The sequence below is a fragment of the Balaenoptera physalus genome (assembly GCF_965194825.1).
Source record: "Balaenoptera physalus genome assembly, chromosome: 9".
Lineage (NCBI taxonomy): Eukaryota > Metazoa > Chordata > Mammalia > Artiodactyla > Balaenopteridae > Balaenoptera > Balaenoptera physalus.
This window is the reverse complement of record NC_138888.1, coordinates 2,076,236-2,092,312: the sequence shown is the minus strand read 5'-3', so window position 1 is coordinate 2,092,312 and position 16,077 is coordinate 2,076,236. Positions and strand designations below refer to the sequence as shown.

At 54.9% G+C, this 16,077-nt stretch overlaps 1 protein-coding gene across 1 annotated transcript; it reads right to left on the bottom strand.

Annotated features, from left to right (window-relative positions):
- Positions 1–377: 377 nt before the first annotated feature.
- Positions 378–4,739, bottom strand: LOC309666576 (uncharacterized protein; the record flags this gene model as incomplete). The annotated part of the gene is made up of 7 exons (XM_082474045.1): positions 4,071–4,739; positions 3,112–3,434; positions 2,708–2,746; positions 2,311–2,480; positions 1,588–1,640; positions 677–813; positions 378–479 (listed from the first exon to the last, which is right to left on the bottom strand). The coding sequence occupies exons 1-7, from the start codon at positions 4,564–4,566 to the stop codon at positions 378–380; spliced, it is 1,320 nt and encodes a 439-aa protein (XP_082330171.1). The 5' UTR covers positions 4,567–4,739.
- Positions 4,740–16,077: the final 11,338 nt, after the last annotated feature.

The window sequence follows — 16,077 nt, the reverse complement described above, 5'->3', positions numbered from 1 at the left end:
AAGAGCAGAATTTTCTGGAAAAGAGAATCACCTTTAATTTGAGCAAGCACTCCAACAGGCCCCCAGTTCTCCAAAAGAAAAAAGTTCCAGGCTACGGACTTTACAGAAAAAAGAGATTTTTTTTTTTTTAAAGAGAGGTCTCAGTTATGAAAAGAGAAACTGCTGTGTGCTTGTGTGTGTGTGCAATTTGTGGTGCATATACCTGGGATGCATTGACGAATACCCTGTGCCCAAGGAAAACGGCGGGAACGAGAAGGAAGCCCGTCCCCGCCATGAGGAGGGACAGTGAGACTCCCTGGGGTGGCAGCGCCGGCGGGTGTGGACACCGCCTGCTTCCTGTCTTTTCCCTCCCCCGCCTTGTCCCTGGGGACACCTGCTCACACAGCCCCCTGCACGTGGTTCTGGGCAGGGGGCAGCCGGGGGGCTGTCGGTGTCCGGCGCTGGGCAGTGTGGTGGGCACACGACCGGCCCCGAGGGGACTGGGGGAGGGAGCGCAGGTTCAGGGTGTGGGTGGGAGCAGCCAGGAGGGAGGAAGCTGGAGGGTCTCAGGGATCTGCAGAAACATCCGAGGACGGCGGGCACTGGGCACAGAGACTCATCCTCTGCACCGGGCGGCTTGACTCCGCCCGAATCCCCTGTGTGCGCCCTCAGGACACCATGCCCTTCGCAACCTCACCTGGCTGTCAGGTGCAGCGGAAGTGAGGTCCTGCTGGATGAGGGCCACGCGGCGCAGAGCCCAGCTAGCTGGTGGAGCCCCCAGACCAGGGGAGGTGCCCCCTGCCTCTCCGCTGGCTGAGATGCACGAAAGCCCACCTGTGAGCAGGTGTCCCCAGGACGGGAGACGTGGAGTAAGGCGTGCCGACCCGGGTGGTTTGGGACCTGCAGCTGGACTTCCTGCGAACTTGTCTCGCCTCCCAACAGAATGAAAGCCTGCAGCTCCAGCGCAGAAGCCGCCGTCCCTGCAGAGCAACGCAGCCCTTGAAGGATGCCTCAGCTGATGGATGGGCGGCGGGTGGGCACCACCCTGGGCCTCCAAGAGTGGAATGCATGGCGCTGGTTAATAATTGTTGCAAACTGATCATTATTGAAATTGCTGTGTCAAAATGTTGACGTGATAATACTTTGGACATACTAAGTTAAATAAAATACATTATAGACACTGACCTCACCTGTTTCCTTTTACTTTTTTTTTTTAACATCTTTATTGGAGTATAACTGCTTTACAATGGTGTGTTAGTTTCTGCTGTATAACAAAGTGAATCAGCTATACGTATACATATATCCCCATATCCCCTCCCTCTTGTGTCTCCCTCCCACCCTCCCTATCCCACCCCTCTAGGTGGTCACAAAGCACCGAGCTGATCTCCCTGTCCTTTTACTTTTTCAGTGAGGCTGCTGGAAAGCATGCCTCACATGCGGCTGGCATCACACTGAGGGCAGCACAGCTGTGACCTGCATCTCCTCGGTGCCGGCCCCGCTTGGGCTGGGCCCAGAGCAGGTGCCCTGTGAAGACTTCTCAGTGATGGACGAAAGCCCCATTTCGAATGTAGCAGGAAGGAAATCTGGTGCTCGCCCCCCTGCCCCCACCGATGGCCAGCAGATGTGAGCACTCCTGGCCTCCCTGCAGGCCTTCAAGGCCTCTGAGAGGAAGAGGTGGGCCACCGGGCCAGTCCCCGCTGTCCCTCCCGTTGGAAAAGACACGTCATCTTCCCCCAGGGCTGACCAGCTCCTCCTGACGCCCCGGGGTGCCCATGTAGCGAGGCCCAGCCAGGGGACACGGCTTTCCTCTGGCTTGAAAGCGCAGACGTGATTCAGGAGAGGGCAGCGCTGACCACCTTTGCTTGAACTGGAACCGCAGACCAGGGAGCTGTGAGCCGGAGCCACCAGGAAAGCCCTCCCCACGAAGACCCTCCCCACGAAGACCCTCCCCACGAAGAGAGCCCGCTGAGGGGAAAACCACCAGGCAGCGCGGGGCAGGAGCAGGGGAGTGTGGTGGGCTCTGGGGAAGGAGGGAGGTGTTCGTGCTGCCCAGTTTGGGCCAGTGCGCCAGGCCGAGGGACGCCACCCGCCCCCAGACTGCGCAGTGACAGGGCCCCTGGGACCCTCCGTGCCCCTTAAACCAGGGTGACCGGGTTTCATTCATTTGCATCCAAAAGGGTCCCACTAATACGGCCACCCTGAGAAGCTGGAGTAGAGGTGCGGGGGGCAGATACATCACTAGCACTTTTTTCCTGAGAGCAAATGTTTCAAAGGCCTCAGGGGAGACGAGCGGCCTGTATCCAGCGGCTGATCCGGTGGGGGTCAGCTCACCCCCACGGGCAGCTCAGAACGCCCGCGCGCAGGGGCGCCCGCAGGTGCCCATCTCCACCGAACCCGCAGCTGGACCGCTCATCTGCTTCTGGTGGACGCCTCTCGGGGCAGGAAACACGAGCTCCCTGGGCACTCTCTGGGACGGGGGTGGGTGGGAAATGCTTGCAGGGCTGAGAATAACATAAATTAGGGAGGGGAGAACCTATTAGTTAATGTATCCGTGAACTTACATGTGGCTACTGAAGAAAAATTAGGCATAATTTAAAAGCACTTTTGCTTGTCGAAATATTCCCTATATACCACCCTCTAACATTCATAGACACACACATACACCACAAATTTGACTGCGGGACCCTGGAGTGAAGGGGGCTTTTGGCTACTTAGTGGCTGCACACACCTGGGGAGTCCGTAACCTCCCGGCATCTCCGTGTCCTGGCTGGTGACACAGAGGTGGTGTCAGCCTCACAGGCAAGCCCCACCGTGACTGAGGAGACGCAGCACGGCGACACTCTGACCGCTGGCCCTGACGTTTCCCCTAAATCGAGCTGTCCATCGTTAGAGCCAGTGGGAGCTGGGGCCCCTGCCAAAGGACACTTGGGAGAACCCGGGTGCCAACAGACCGAGTTTCACCTGAGAACACCTTTCCTTGGCCCACAGTGAGCCGGGGGCAACCGGGGCCCGTCCCCAGGGAGGCCCCCCGGAGGCAGCTCTCCGCTTCTTGGCAGCAGGGGGTGGGGGCTGGGCCTCGCTCAGGGTCCCTGCTGCCACCCGGGCAGATCTCACCACTTGGGAGAAGTTTACGTGGCAGAGCCGAGCTGGGGTGCCCGGGCCTTCGTGACAGCTGCCTCCCAGTCCCTCCCCACTGGATGGAGATGCAACCTCCCCTCGCTGTTCTGATGCGTTTCCAGTGGGGCCTAAGTCCACACATGTGCTGGGCACTGAAGTGGGTGCATTGGATGGTGAGCGGACCGGTGGGGTCGTGCTGCAGGGCAATTTCAGGAGGACGGAAGGGACCACGGCGTAGCACCTACTGATGGAGAGTCTCGGGAACAGGGTCCAATGCTCCCCGCCTTCTGGAAGTGGTGATTCAGTCCACTTTGTGTCCCAAGGACCACGGCTGGGGGCTGCCAGGAAGAAGCAGGAAGGCAGCAGCCCACGAGGGGTCACCACGCCATCCTCGTTAAGCGCCAGCTGAGTGCCTGGACCTTGACACAAGTGAGCTCTTTCGATCCCACAGCATCCCTGCAAGACCAGCACCATGGCTCCCACCACCAGGAAGCTGGTGCTGTACAAGGGGAACAGTTCCCCGGTGAACTTGGGGTGATGAGTTCATTCCGGTGGGAGAATGGGGTCCAGGTCCCCTCTTAGCACCTGGGACCCCGCAGGTGCCATCAGCGTTATTCACACCTGCCGTGGGTGCAGAAAAGCCCTGAGGCTGGTAGGCTTGGCCCCAGTCCAGACCAGCTCCCAGAAGCACTTCGCCCTCCCTCCGGTCCCATCACTTGTTACAAAGCTCTCAGGGCCTGCCCGCTGGACCGCCCCCCCCATCCCCCAGAGGGGCACCTCGCACCCAGGCTCCCTTCAGCGCGCTGTGTCCCTAGACAACGTGAATCCCCTACCAGCTGGTCGCCTGACTTGCGACTGCCCTCAGCGCCAGCCCTGGGTCTTCATGGGCTGCCTGCTCTCGGGATGCATGCACCTGGGGCTGCCCACTCCAGGGTCAGAGCGAAGCTGCACGCAGCCCCAGAGGAGGCGATTACCTTTTGTCCCAATGCACAAAAGACTGGACGTGCCTGAGAACTTGCTCCAAAACACACACGGTCCGGGACGCTCCACGAGGTTTACACCACCCAAAGGACACGGTACAGTCAAGTCTTGATCCCTGGATTCCTTCTGAGACCTTTGGAAAGGGAGGAGAGAGGCGGGGAAGCGGCAGGGGCTGCTGTCCCAGGTCACCAGCCAGGTGACCGCGGACAGGAGACGCCCTCCCGGGGCCTCATCCGTGACTCGGGGGCTGCGACCCCTTCCTTCCACTGAGCACACCAGCAGAAGAGTTTTAGGTCCTGCCCTTGGGGAGAAGACCCGCTGTGAGCCAGGCTCTGGGGAAACAGGAGGGCACCAGAAGTGGCCCGTCCATGAGGGGGTCTCCGCAAGCCTCCACACACAGACCGAGAGCTGCTGCCCACCCCATGACACAGCCGCGTCTTCTACCTGCAGGTGCACGGTACTGCGCGGAGCAGGGCGTTTGGCCAACATAGGTACAGAGAAAAGGACACAGAACAGGTAAGGACATCATTCTCTCCCAGGGCGGGAAGGGGGGGCCTGGAAGGACACGGGCAGCCCGGACTCACTGCAGGGCCAGCCACCGAACCAGCAGGACCGAGGGGGCGCCCAGCGTGAGGCTGGGAGAGAGAAGTCTGGGACCCTCCTCGGGGTGGGGGAGGGGTGCAGGGGGGCAAAGACGCACCTCGGGTCAGGCAGCTGGGCGCCAGGGAGTCCCGCAGAGAAAGGAATGGTCCTGACCTTCGATCAGAACTAACCCGAAAGAACCCAGGTCCCACGCGGCTCAATCTTGGTTTAAAGTAACATTCGAGCAGCAAAGTCCAGCTGCTGGAAAAATGAAAGTTTTAAACATGCTTAAGTTCTGTGTTTCTATCTTTCTCTGCCTCCCATCCTCCTCCTCCTCCGGCCAAAACACCTCCACCCACCCCCAGGCGGAAATACAAGCAAAATTCTCAGCAGCACTCCTTAAAATTCTTCTTTGACATTGCTGCCACTCCCCAAGGTTCCACACTCGTGGCCGCTGCTAAAAATCTTTCTTTTCCCTTCTGCTCTCAGGACTCTCATGGGGTCGGGGCGGCCACGTTGTTTCCTGATGGGCCCCCCTGCACCCCTCGCCCCTCCTGGTCCTGTGCTTTCCACGAGGAGGGGCAGTTCCAGGATTGGAGGGTCTGGACCTGACACAATCGGGGGGGCTCTTCTTCAGAAAAAGAATGCAAAATATGGGCATGGAAGGAAGTACAAAAGAGAAAAATTATTTGGAATAAGAAGAAATCAGAGCAAATTATAATTATTCAAAAGCTGACAAAAGCAATAAGCATAACAAAAAAGAGAAAACAGAACCCTTTTGTTAATTAAGTCCGTGATGGTGACTAGCATTTTGAAATATCTCCTACGGAGAGAGGAAGGAGGGAATCAAGCCTTTCTTCTAACACATTGTTTGAGTTGTTTCCTTGCCCTCCATCATTTAGAAAGCTTCCTTCCACTTCATGACGTCCTGCAAATATGGGCTGTAGTTGAAGGTGGGCGAGCTCTGATTCTGGGCGGCCGGCCTGGGCCAGCTGGCATCGGGGGTCCCTCAGCTCTGCAAGGCTTGAGACTCCGCAGCATGTTCTGACCTCTGGGGGCATCAGAATGGCCTGGAGAGCTTTTCTGCGTCCAGACGGCCAAGCCCTGACCCCACCTGGTGAGGCAGGCTCTCTAGGACTTGCGCATCCACAGCTGAAACCACAAACTTGGGGCCGAGGGCGCACCAGCATGGAGGAGGTATTTCTACCAGGTTCAACGTGTGAGCTCGGGAGACAAATCACTGCCATCCTTCGTGGGCACCAGGCCGGGCTGCAGCTGCACTCCCTCCTTTACACCATCCGTGCAGGGGTTCATAAATGCCCAGCAGTCTCCTCTGGGAGCTTGGGGGACGGCGGGTCCTTTGACCAGAAGAGGCTGAGGGACTGTTCTAAAAACGAGTTTGGGCATCAGTGCACCTTTATTTAGAATAGGTCATAAACATCAATTCAGGTGACAAGCTTTCTAAATATGCTTTTCTTCACACTTTACCTAGTGTATTCGTTTCCCAGGGCTGCTGAAACGATTTCCCATGGGCTGGGGGCTTCAAGCAGTAGAAACATGTTCTCCTGTGTCTGGAGGCTGAGACCAGGCGTCAGCAGGGACTCACGCTTGGCCCTCCGAAGGAGCCCCAGAGAAACCGGGAGAAGATGGCGTTTGCTTATTTCCTCTAATATTGGAAACTCGAGTCAACCCCCCCCAACACACGTCTCTGTGGAGCGCGGGAAGGGAGACGGGCCGACCGGCGACGGGACTTGTCGAGTCTGAGGCTAGCAGGAGAGATGAGGCAGCCTGCGCTGGGCCCGGAGCTGCTCGACTGAACTGAAAACCGTGCAGAGCACGACCTGAGAGCGAGGGGGCGGGGCACCACCCGGCTGGCCCCCCCCGCAGCTCCCTGAGCATCCGAGCTCCCACTTCGGGCAAAAGAAAACCCGAGGGTCATTCTGATTGAAGGCGCAGTTTCAGTACTGTCACCCAAAGGAAGCAGAGTCACAGATTTGTTCCTTACAGATCCCGGATCCCGGGCGGGGTGGGGGAAGGGCAATGGGCTGGGGAGCAGCCCCCAGGCCAGGTCCCCAGCCAGCAGGGGAGACAGCAGGGTGGCAAGGACCTCTCACCTGTGCGGTGATCGGGGTGGAGGGCACCCAGTTTTGAGGGCTCAGCTCTAAGCCGTCATTTTGAAGGGCTTCCCGGGAACTGGGGGCAGGACTCCTAAGCTCTGGCCCTGAGTACCCCAACTCGGCGTGAGCAGGGTGGTCACGCTGTGAAGTGCCTCGGCAGGAACTCAGAAGGGTGGTTCCTCATCACACAGCCCGACGAGGCGCCTCATCAGCAGGGCCGTGGCTCCCTGGGGAAGCGGTGGCTCAGGGGGCCCTGGACGCAGGGAGGTGCCCAGAGGACACGTGCCTGGGGCTCTGGGGATCCTGGAAGCAGAGAGTGTGGAACTGAGGGTGGCACCGGCCAGGCCGTGTGTGTGCCTGACTTGGAGGGAGGCCAGGATGCTGCTGGGCCCCCAGAGACACGGGCCAGCCGGGCGGATAGAGCAAGTCACTGCCGGGGGAAGGTGTCTGGGGACCGTCAAGGGGTCTTCCCTCCCACCCTCAGTGTCACCCTACCCTCCTCCGCCTCCCCTGAGTCCCCGAGTCACCGGCCTTGGACCAGCCCCGCCCAGCAGGCCTGCGGAGGCTGGCACTCTGCACCTGCTATGCAGCATCTAGTGCTGACAGGTGACAGGCACCTGCGTTCCTGAGGAATGAGAGCTCTCCGGAAATAGAGAGCGTTTGGAGCAGGTAAACCTGTTTTCTCAGGCAGGCTTGGTGCCTGCATGTCAGGAGCCGGGCACGGTCCCCCTCGGCCTGACCCACGTACAGCAGAACAGGCCACCACAGACGTTCCGGGAGAGGCTCTAGGGTCTAGAGCAGCGGTCCCCAACCTTTTTGGCACCAGGGACCGGTTTCGTGGAAGACAGTTTTTCTACGGACCGGGGCGGGGGCGGGGGGATGGTACAGGCGGTAAGGAGAGCGATGGGGAGAGATGGGGAAGCAGATGAAGCTTCGCTCGCTCGTCCGCCGCGCCCCTCCTGCCGTGCGGCCCGGGTCCTAACAGGTCTGGACCGGCACTGGACCGTGGCCGGGGGGGTGGGCACCCCTGGTCTAGAGCACCTGCGGCCACGAAAACCTTGCCCGAGAGTGAGAGATCCCTCCACGGAGAGGACGGTGGGGACGTGCTGGGGACGTGAGACGTGGGATGACCATGCCTTCCCTCAAGCCCCTTCCCACCATCACACTTCCCGCGGCCCAAACAGCCCGCGCCCTCCTCCCCCTCCCCTCCCCCCTCCCCTCCTTCCCTCTCTCCCCCCATTAGGCCCGCAGCCCTGCATTGCACGTCACCTTTCCGAGTCTGTCTTTTCACCTGTTAAATGATAGGAGTGAAAACCTGATAGAACTTTTGTGAATATAAATCAGAAAATGCGAGAAAACTGCTTCCCCCAGTGCGGCCATGCAGTAAGCACTCAATAAAATGCCTTGTACTTTAGAAGAGAGGGAGTTCACCTCGTCAGATCTGAAGGAATTTCCCAGGGTGAGAGTGCTATTTAAAAACAAATATTTTTTTTCTTTTCATGTTCCAGCATTGAGAATGGTTCCCAGTAGATTTTAGGTGAAAAACAAACAGAAAGGCTAACCTTTTGTGCTGTGGTGTTTGGTTACAGAACAGGGGTGGGTAAAGGCCAAGAGAAACCTGGTCTCAGAAGAGGGACCATCCTGGACCTGTGCACCTGGCCGTCAGCAGCTGACATCCCCAATGGAACAAAGGGGTCGTCTTCCCACCGGCCCCGAAGCCCAGAGGGCAGGCACGGAGCCCACATTCATCCCCGACGGCCCTGCTCCCAGCCCAGTTCAGCTGATACCCGCGTCCGCTGGACACGCTGGGGGATGCGCCCGCCTCGGGGTGGTGTGTGCAGAGCTGTTATCCAAGACCCAGCCCTGCAGGGTCAGGAACAGGACGCTTGGCTTCAGAACCTGCAAGTTTGCATTGAAGGGTGGGACCTGCCGGGGCTGTGACTCAGGAAGGTCAGGGCTGAGGCAGTGAGAACTCCGTGACCCGCTGCCTCTCCCCGAAGAGTCATCGGGCTTGAAAGGAGGCCGGTGGCCTGATGCTGAGGCGGGAGGGGACTGAGCTTTCGGGAAGGAGTAAAACCACCACGCCTCGCTCGGCCAAAAACTCACAAAGAGGGTAAATCAGCGCCCAAGTCCACTGGCCTTGCTCGGCGCAGGGGAGCTCGGTGCATGCCTCCAGCAAGGTATGGGGACAGCCGCGCCTTGGAATGTTCCGCGGGGCGTTGCCCAGCGCCCTGCGGCTGGTGTGTTGACAAGCCTCTGCTGAGAACAGAGGTTCGCTCTGCAGGCCTGTGACTTACACTCAGGGCCAGCAGAACTCTCCAAACAAGGCAGACTTTCATTCTGTTTAATGTGACCCACACGGGGCCCTGTTAGACTCCTTCTTGCTCCCTTAACTATTGTCACAGCCGACTACGGACACAGTCTAGAGTGGAGACGCCCCATCACAGCCATCCATCGCTGTAGGTTCATCTCTGGAGGATCTCACGTGTAGGATCACTTGCTGGGTCGCTGTCCTAGGGCCACCGTACCAGGGAAGCACGAACCGGGCGACTTAAAGCACCGCAAGTTTATTCTCTCACAGTCTGGAGGCCAGAGGTCTGTGGTCCAGGGGTCGGCAGGGCCGTGCCCTCTGGGAGGGTCCAGGGGAGGGTGTCCCCGCCTCTCTCCCGCCTCCCGGCGTTGCCGGGGGCAATCGTGGCATTGCTCACGGGCAGCTGCCTCACTCCTCTGTCGCTGGCACCTCATGGCGCTTTCCAGGGGCTCTGTCCCCACGTGGCAGCGCCCCCTTCTCATAAGGACGCGTGTCACTGTGGATCAGGGCCCACCCTAACGGCCTCATCTTAATTTACGTCTACAAAGACCCTATTTCCAAATAAGGTCACTTCACAGGCACGGGCTTAGAACTTAAGCCTATCTTTGGGGGCGGGGGTGGGAGGGCACAATTCACCCCTTAGCAATTCCCAACTTCAAGTCTGAGGTATTTTTTAAAAACAGACAGACCTGATAGCCTAGGTATCATGCTTCCCCTCCTTCGCGCCTGGGTCCCCTTGAACTCACGGGCTTGTGTTCTGTTTACTGTCGCACACCCGCTAAACTCAAGTCCCTGGAGGGCGCGGAGCCCCCCCCCCCAGGAAAGTGCCCGCTGATGCGCCTGATGCCGCTGCCCCTCCAAAGTCCCCCCCGCCCTGTGTTCAGAGGGCTCTCCTCCTTCTGCTGTGCATGTGTGAATCTGTCATTGAACCACCCACCGGAGGGGCCACCCTGGTGTCCAAAGTCCCCAGTTCTGTGTCTTCCTCTTGCTTGTTTTCTAAAGGACAGCGTTTGAAGCTCTCAGCGCCACTGGTGATGGGAAGCTCTGGTCCCCACAAGCCCTGGGAGAAGTGGGGAGAAAGAGGGATGCTGACGGAGCAGAGGGGGCGGGTGCAGGGCGAGGGGCTGCGTGGGGACAGACCCCTGGGGGGGCGCGAGCTGCGGCTTGGAGGAACAAAGAGCACGAGGGGTAAACGTTCGCTTCGCTTTGTGCGCTAGAGAGACCCTCCCCGTCGTCGCTCACCCATTCACAGAGGGGCAGGTCCCCGCTGCCGCCAGCCGCAGAATTAATGGGACCGATGCCAAGCGCGTGATGAGACATCAATAAATATTCATGCTTTCCATTACTGGCAGTTTTCATTTGCATGTTACTCTTTAGAAATGATAGCAAAAACACTCACAGTGTAAAAAAAAAAAAAAGATTGCTTTGGTTGACAATAAAGGGGTTTGTCTCTTGGTGGGAGATGAAATATTCACATTAATTTCAAGGATTTTCCTGTGAGTGTGTTGAGGTCTTAGCCTGCTGGATGCAGGACTGTATGCATTGCCCTTTCATATAAAGTCTGTGTCCAAAACAACATTGGTATTTTTTTCTTAAAAGCAAGATATACGAGAGAAACTAATTCACAAAGACATTCAGAGCCAAAAATACTAATAATAATACAAGCTGTCAATAAAAAGAGTAGAGAATTAAAGACACATTTTCCCAAGTTAATGTTAAAACAAGCAAGGGGATCCATCGACTAGATGTACTTTGAGTGGCTTAGTCCTTTTCTAGAGCAATAGAACGTAGAGGTCAAGGAGGAAATTGGAAGAAAACTCCATAATCTCATGGAAGAATTATAAAAAGATGTCCCAGAGGGAGGGCTGAATATATTCTTCTATTCAAAACAGTGATCAAGAGAAAGACAAATAAATCAACAGAGAAAGCTGAGCAAATACACATTTTTCTAAAGTGGACACATTTCGAGGGCAGCACACACCCGGGTAACCCTGCCTGTCACTCTGTTCTCTGCAGACGTCCCGCTCAGGGGTGTCCAACCTGAGGCTGGGCAAGATGACCCTCTAGGCGGTGAAAAGAAGACACAGTTACATTTCCAAATCCCCTCCTTTACGACTTCTATCTGGGAGTGTGATCTCTAACACACGTGATTTGTTAGTACAACAGTATGCCCCATAATTCATAGATAAATTGGGAGCTGCCTGCTCAAAGGTTTCTGTTGATGGGGTGTGTGCTCGGACACTCCCCGCAAGACTGGACATCGACAGGACATGGAGACGAGGAGACAGTGGGAGGCGAGGTCGTTACGGACCCAGAAGTGTCGGCGCAGGAGGCCCTGCCTAAAGCAAGTAAAGGCATCGCTGACCTGACGGTGGGCGTCCACATGCAACCTCAGAAATAGGCTTTACTGTTCAGGAATTTTCATGGTGGAGAAAAGAACTTTAAAAAAAAAAACTCTAAAAGATTTTTTTTTAAACTAAAGTGCATAGGCTTAGAGCTTGAAAGATTTCACGGCTGGTTTTTAGTATATGAAATAAGTTTTAAAGCTTATTTGTTGATGTAAGATTTTATTTGCATTTAGCATAGACTGTGATTTTATCTACTTACGACACCAGGTTTTGACAGTGTATAATTTTCAATATACCCTCCCTTCCAAGACACATGTTGACAGAATTTGGGGAGCGAGACGTTAGTGCTTCAGATCATTTGTCTGAAAGGAAAAAAAACGTGATTTCATTCATTTGTGTTTGTTTTTTCAAGAATAGCTCGAACCCTGTTACGAGTTTTAGTTTCATGAGGAAGGCAACGGATTTGTTGTCTTTTATTTCGTATTTGGTGTCATTTCTGTGCTTCCTCAGCCTTGGCCAACAGGTGGGGACCGGAGCAGCAGGGCCACGGGAAGAGTGACAGCACCGCCACCTCGGGTTCAGTCCACAACGGAACCAGACGGAACCCACAGCCCGAACCCCTCTGCTTCCTGGGGGCTGGAGGGCGTCACTCACAGGTGCTTTCAAAGGAGGTTTCCTGCGTCTTACTTGGGGCTCCTTTCTCCAGACCCCAGGACGCCCCGCGTCATGATGGGAGAGGGGACACGACCCCGAGCAGCGTTTATGAGTCACGTCCCTCTATGAAATTTGATCTCAGATAAATGGTCTGAAGAACTAATGCCTCACCCGTCAACTTCTGCCGATGTGTATCCTAGAACAGAAAATGTATCACATGCTGTCAAAAAGCCAGTGTCAGAAGTAGATAAAAATCAAAGCCTGTGTTAAATGCAAGTAAAGTTTTAAATCTACAATGACTTCTGAACACCAGCTTGTGCCCAGCAAGTGTCCTGTGACACCCTCCCGCCTTGGGACGAATTCCTTCTGGAAGCACTGTGGTCCTCCTGCAAAGACCCCCAGGGGAGGGCCCGGGGGTCTGTGAGTGTCCAAGTTCCCAGGGCATGTTCAGTGCTGGTGTTCCCTCTGCTCAGCACCGGGCCTTGAACTTCCCAGTGTCACTGACATCTCATCAAAACTCTCCTGAAAAGTGGGGCGAGGATGCAGCAGGGAACTGGTGTTTCCCCGAGGCTCCGGGTGACACGGGACAGAGGTGGCAGCGGTGCCCCCAACCCCCTCCGACCCGGCCCTGGTCCTGCGAGGGGTCAGCAGCCTCAGGCTTTAGCCGTGACCTTGTCCCTGCCGGAATCCACTGTGGCCGGGACAGGAGGCCCCAGGGTTCTGATGCTGCAGCCTCTGACCTAGGACAAGACCTCAAACCAGAGTTTACCTGCCCGGCTGCTGGGAGTTCCATAAATGGTCATCGAATCAGAACAAGTTAATCACGGTCGGACGCTCTTTAGATGGACAAATATTCCTCAGAACTACTGCTGCCGAAGTTCTTTGGCATTTTCCTTAAGAATCAAGATCTCTTAAAGGGTTAATCCATAATTTCAAGGAATCAGCCAACTGACTCGACACATGCAGCGATACAAGCGCAGATGCCCAATGCCAACCTGACGATGGAACTCAATCCCCTGGAGAGCTCTGGTGAGTCCTGGGGTCAGGGGCCTGGGAGGGGAGCGAATTCAATTGCTCCTTCTCCAGGTAAGAGGAAGTGAGTGGTTGATGGAAACTCCAACGATTGTCCACTCCTCCTTCAGCATTTAATCATCCGAGTGCTTTCAAAGAGGATCATTATAGGCAATCATTGCCCATTAGTTATTCTTCCCCATGTCCCTGCAATACAGCCTCACTGCCAGCCCATTTGCTCAGCTGGGCTAGCCAGAGTGAGGAGAGCTCATCGATTAGCAAAACCAAACAGTAACAGAAATTGGAGTAAAAAAATCCCCTTTCTGTGGCTCCAAAGCTGAATAAGAAAGAACCTGGGAGTCTAAAACTAGAAGTCCTTCCTGTGTGGGGCAGGTGTGTCACATGCAGCTAAAAACTACATGGCACCTGCCTCCCGATGGTGGCTCCCAGGGGACCACGCAGGTGTGAATGCACACACATGGGCCCACACACACACACACATCACCTTCATCACCTCCCCACACAGAGGAAACACACATGTGGACACACGTACACACATACACACACCATGCCTCCATCTTCATTTCTCTACACAGAGAAACCACATACTTACACATACACAACCACCACGTTACCTCCCCCATCATCACCACCATCATCATCACTATCACCCTCATCACCATCACCACCCCCATCACCATCATCACCATCTCCACCATCATCATCACCACCATCATCATCACCACCATCATCACAATCACCATCATCACCATCACCACCCCCATCACCATCATCACCATCTCCACCATCATCATCACTATCACCCTCATCATCGTCATCACCATCATCATCTCTGTAATCCCCACCATCATCACAATCATCATCATCACCATCATCATTATCATCACTATCATATTTATCACCATCATCAGTATCATACTTATCAGCACCACCAACCTCACCATCTTGGATTGTTTTCCATTCAGTCATTCAGCTTCTTTATGCACACTTACCCCTCTTGTTCATTCATTTATTTAGCACTAAGTGCTTCCTGTATGTGTTCATCATTTTGCCAGGCCCTGGAGAAACAGAAATAAATAACCCATCGTCCCTGGCCTAAGGATCTCACAGACTATAGGAAATGCAGAAAAGTAAACTTTACTGTATACATGCCACCCACCTCTTATACAAGTCAGACTCTAAAAACATAGGCCTATAATACAAGTCTGAAAAGAAGCTTCAGTGTTTGAATGAGGGATACCCACTCACTGAGGGGAACCAGACCTGCAAACCAGGAAACATCCCTCATCGCCATCCACTCTATTACGTGGATTTGCACACCTCCAGGGGATGCACTGAGCGAGATCCCAGCACAGTGTCCAGAGTGAAGGGTGCACACGTCCCCTCTGGCCCCCCAGCCTGAGCATGTGCACACCCCCAGGCTGGACGTCTGCAGAGAACAGAGTGGCAGGGAAGCTCATCTGGGTATGTGCTGCCCTCAAAATGTGTCCACGTTAGAAAAAATGGGTATTTGCTCAGCTTTCTCTGATTTATTTTAGTCTTTCTCTTTATCACTATTTTGAATAGAAGAATATATGGCAGGCTCTGGAACCGTGGCCTTCTGCTTTGGTCTACTGTCAGAAATGCTGCATTAGGTCACACTGCCTTTAAGAGAAAGGGACAAGGACCCCACCCTAAAACGATGTGGATTTTTTTAAAAGCTTTTTCTGGATACATGCATATATCTGTTTAAAAACAGAGAAGGACCTCACGTCCTAGCATTCACTGAGTGTTTATTACATGCTAGCAACCATTTAATCCTTACATAAACTTACGGGCAAGGCACTATTCCTACTTCCACTTTAGCTGAGAAAATTAAGGGTCAGAACAAAGTCAAGATTGCAAATTGTAATCAACTATACTTCAATTTAAAAAAAAGATTGCAAATCTTGTGTGTCAGAACCGGGATTTGTACTCTGGTTGTTCTGACCCCAAATTGTGTACTCTCGACAACCATGGAGCAAAAGCTTCTCCTCCCCAGACCCAACCCGTCAACCAAGGCAGCTCCCATCAACATGGTGTTGAACTTCCTCCCAGCTTCTTCCTCTGCCACCTCATCATCTTTTTGGTGAATTCAGCACCAGAATGTAGGAAGCAGAGGTGGTTTTTCCCCACCTGGATTCCTGCGTGCTCTCTTCCACCTTCATTTTCCAGCAACATGCTGCTCGGAGCTGCCACGTTGGAATAGCCACGTGGGCAGCGGACGTCCGGAGATGACCGCAGCCTCTACATAAAGCACCAAATTAAACTCACTGAACCAGGACAGCTGGGCTGAAGCCTGCTGTGAACTACACTGTAAAGAATGAAGCCACGGTGCTAAACGGCGGCTGGTTAGGGACGTCTGGTGCTGAGGCTTCATCACTGTACCTGCGGCCTTCCCTGTCAGGACACCTGCATCTGCAGTCCAGAGGTGCAGACGCTTTGTCCTCCTCACGGAGCTTAAACGGCTCCACGCAGAGGAGGAAAGGGGTCAGAATGAACACAGCACATCTCAGACCACCCACGGAGCATTTAATGGAGAAGTCTTCCAAGTCACAAAGTGGGTCTTTAATTTCCGCTCACGTTTATAACAAATATTGAAAATCTCAGCGCCCTTTGCAGTCCCACCAAGTTCTGGTTCCTGGCGTGAGATGCCACCTCAAATCAGGTCACGGGGCGTCCTCACCACAGCCCAGACAGCCGAGCTCTGAGCCAGCCTTGTCCTGGCCACGACTGCCTGCCCCGCTGCCTCTCCTAGGAAACCTGGAGAGTTTTGACTGGATTCACTGCCTCTTATTAAAAATTGCATTTAAGGGACTTCAATGGCCATCCAGTGGTTAAGACTCCGTGCTTCCAGTACAGGGGGTGTGTGCTTGATCCCTGGTGGGGAAACTAAGATCCCACACACCACACGGCGCAACCAAAAAAAAACAAACCT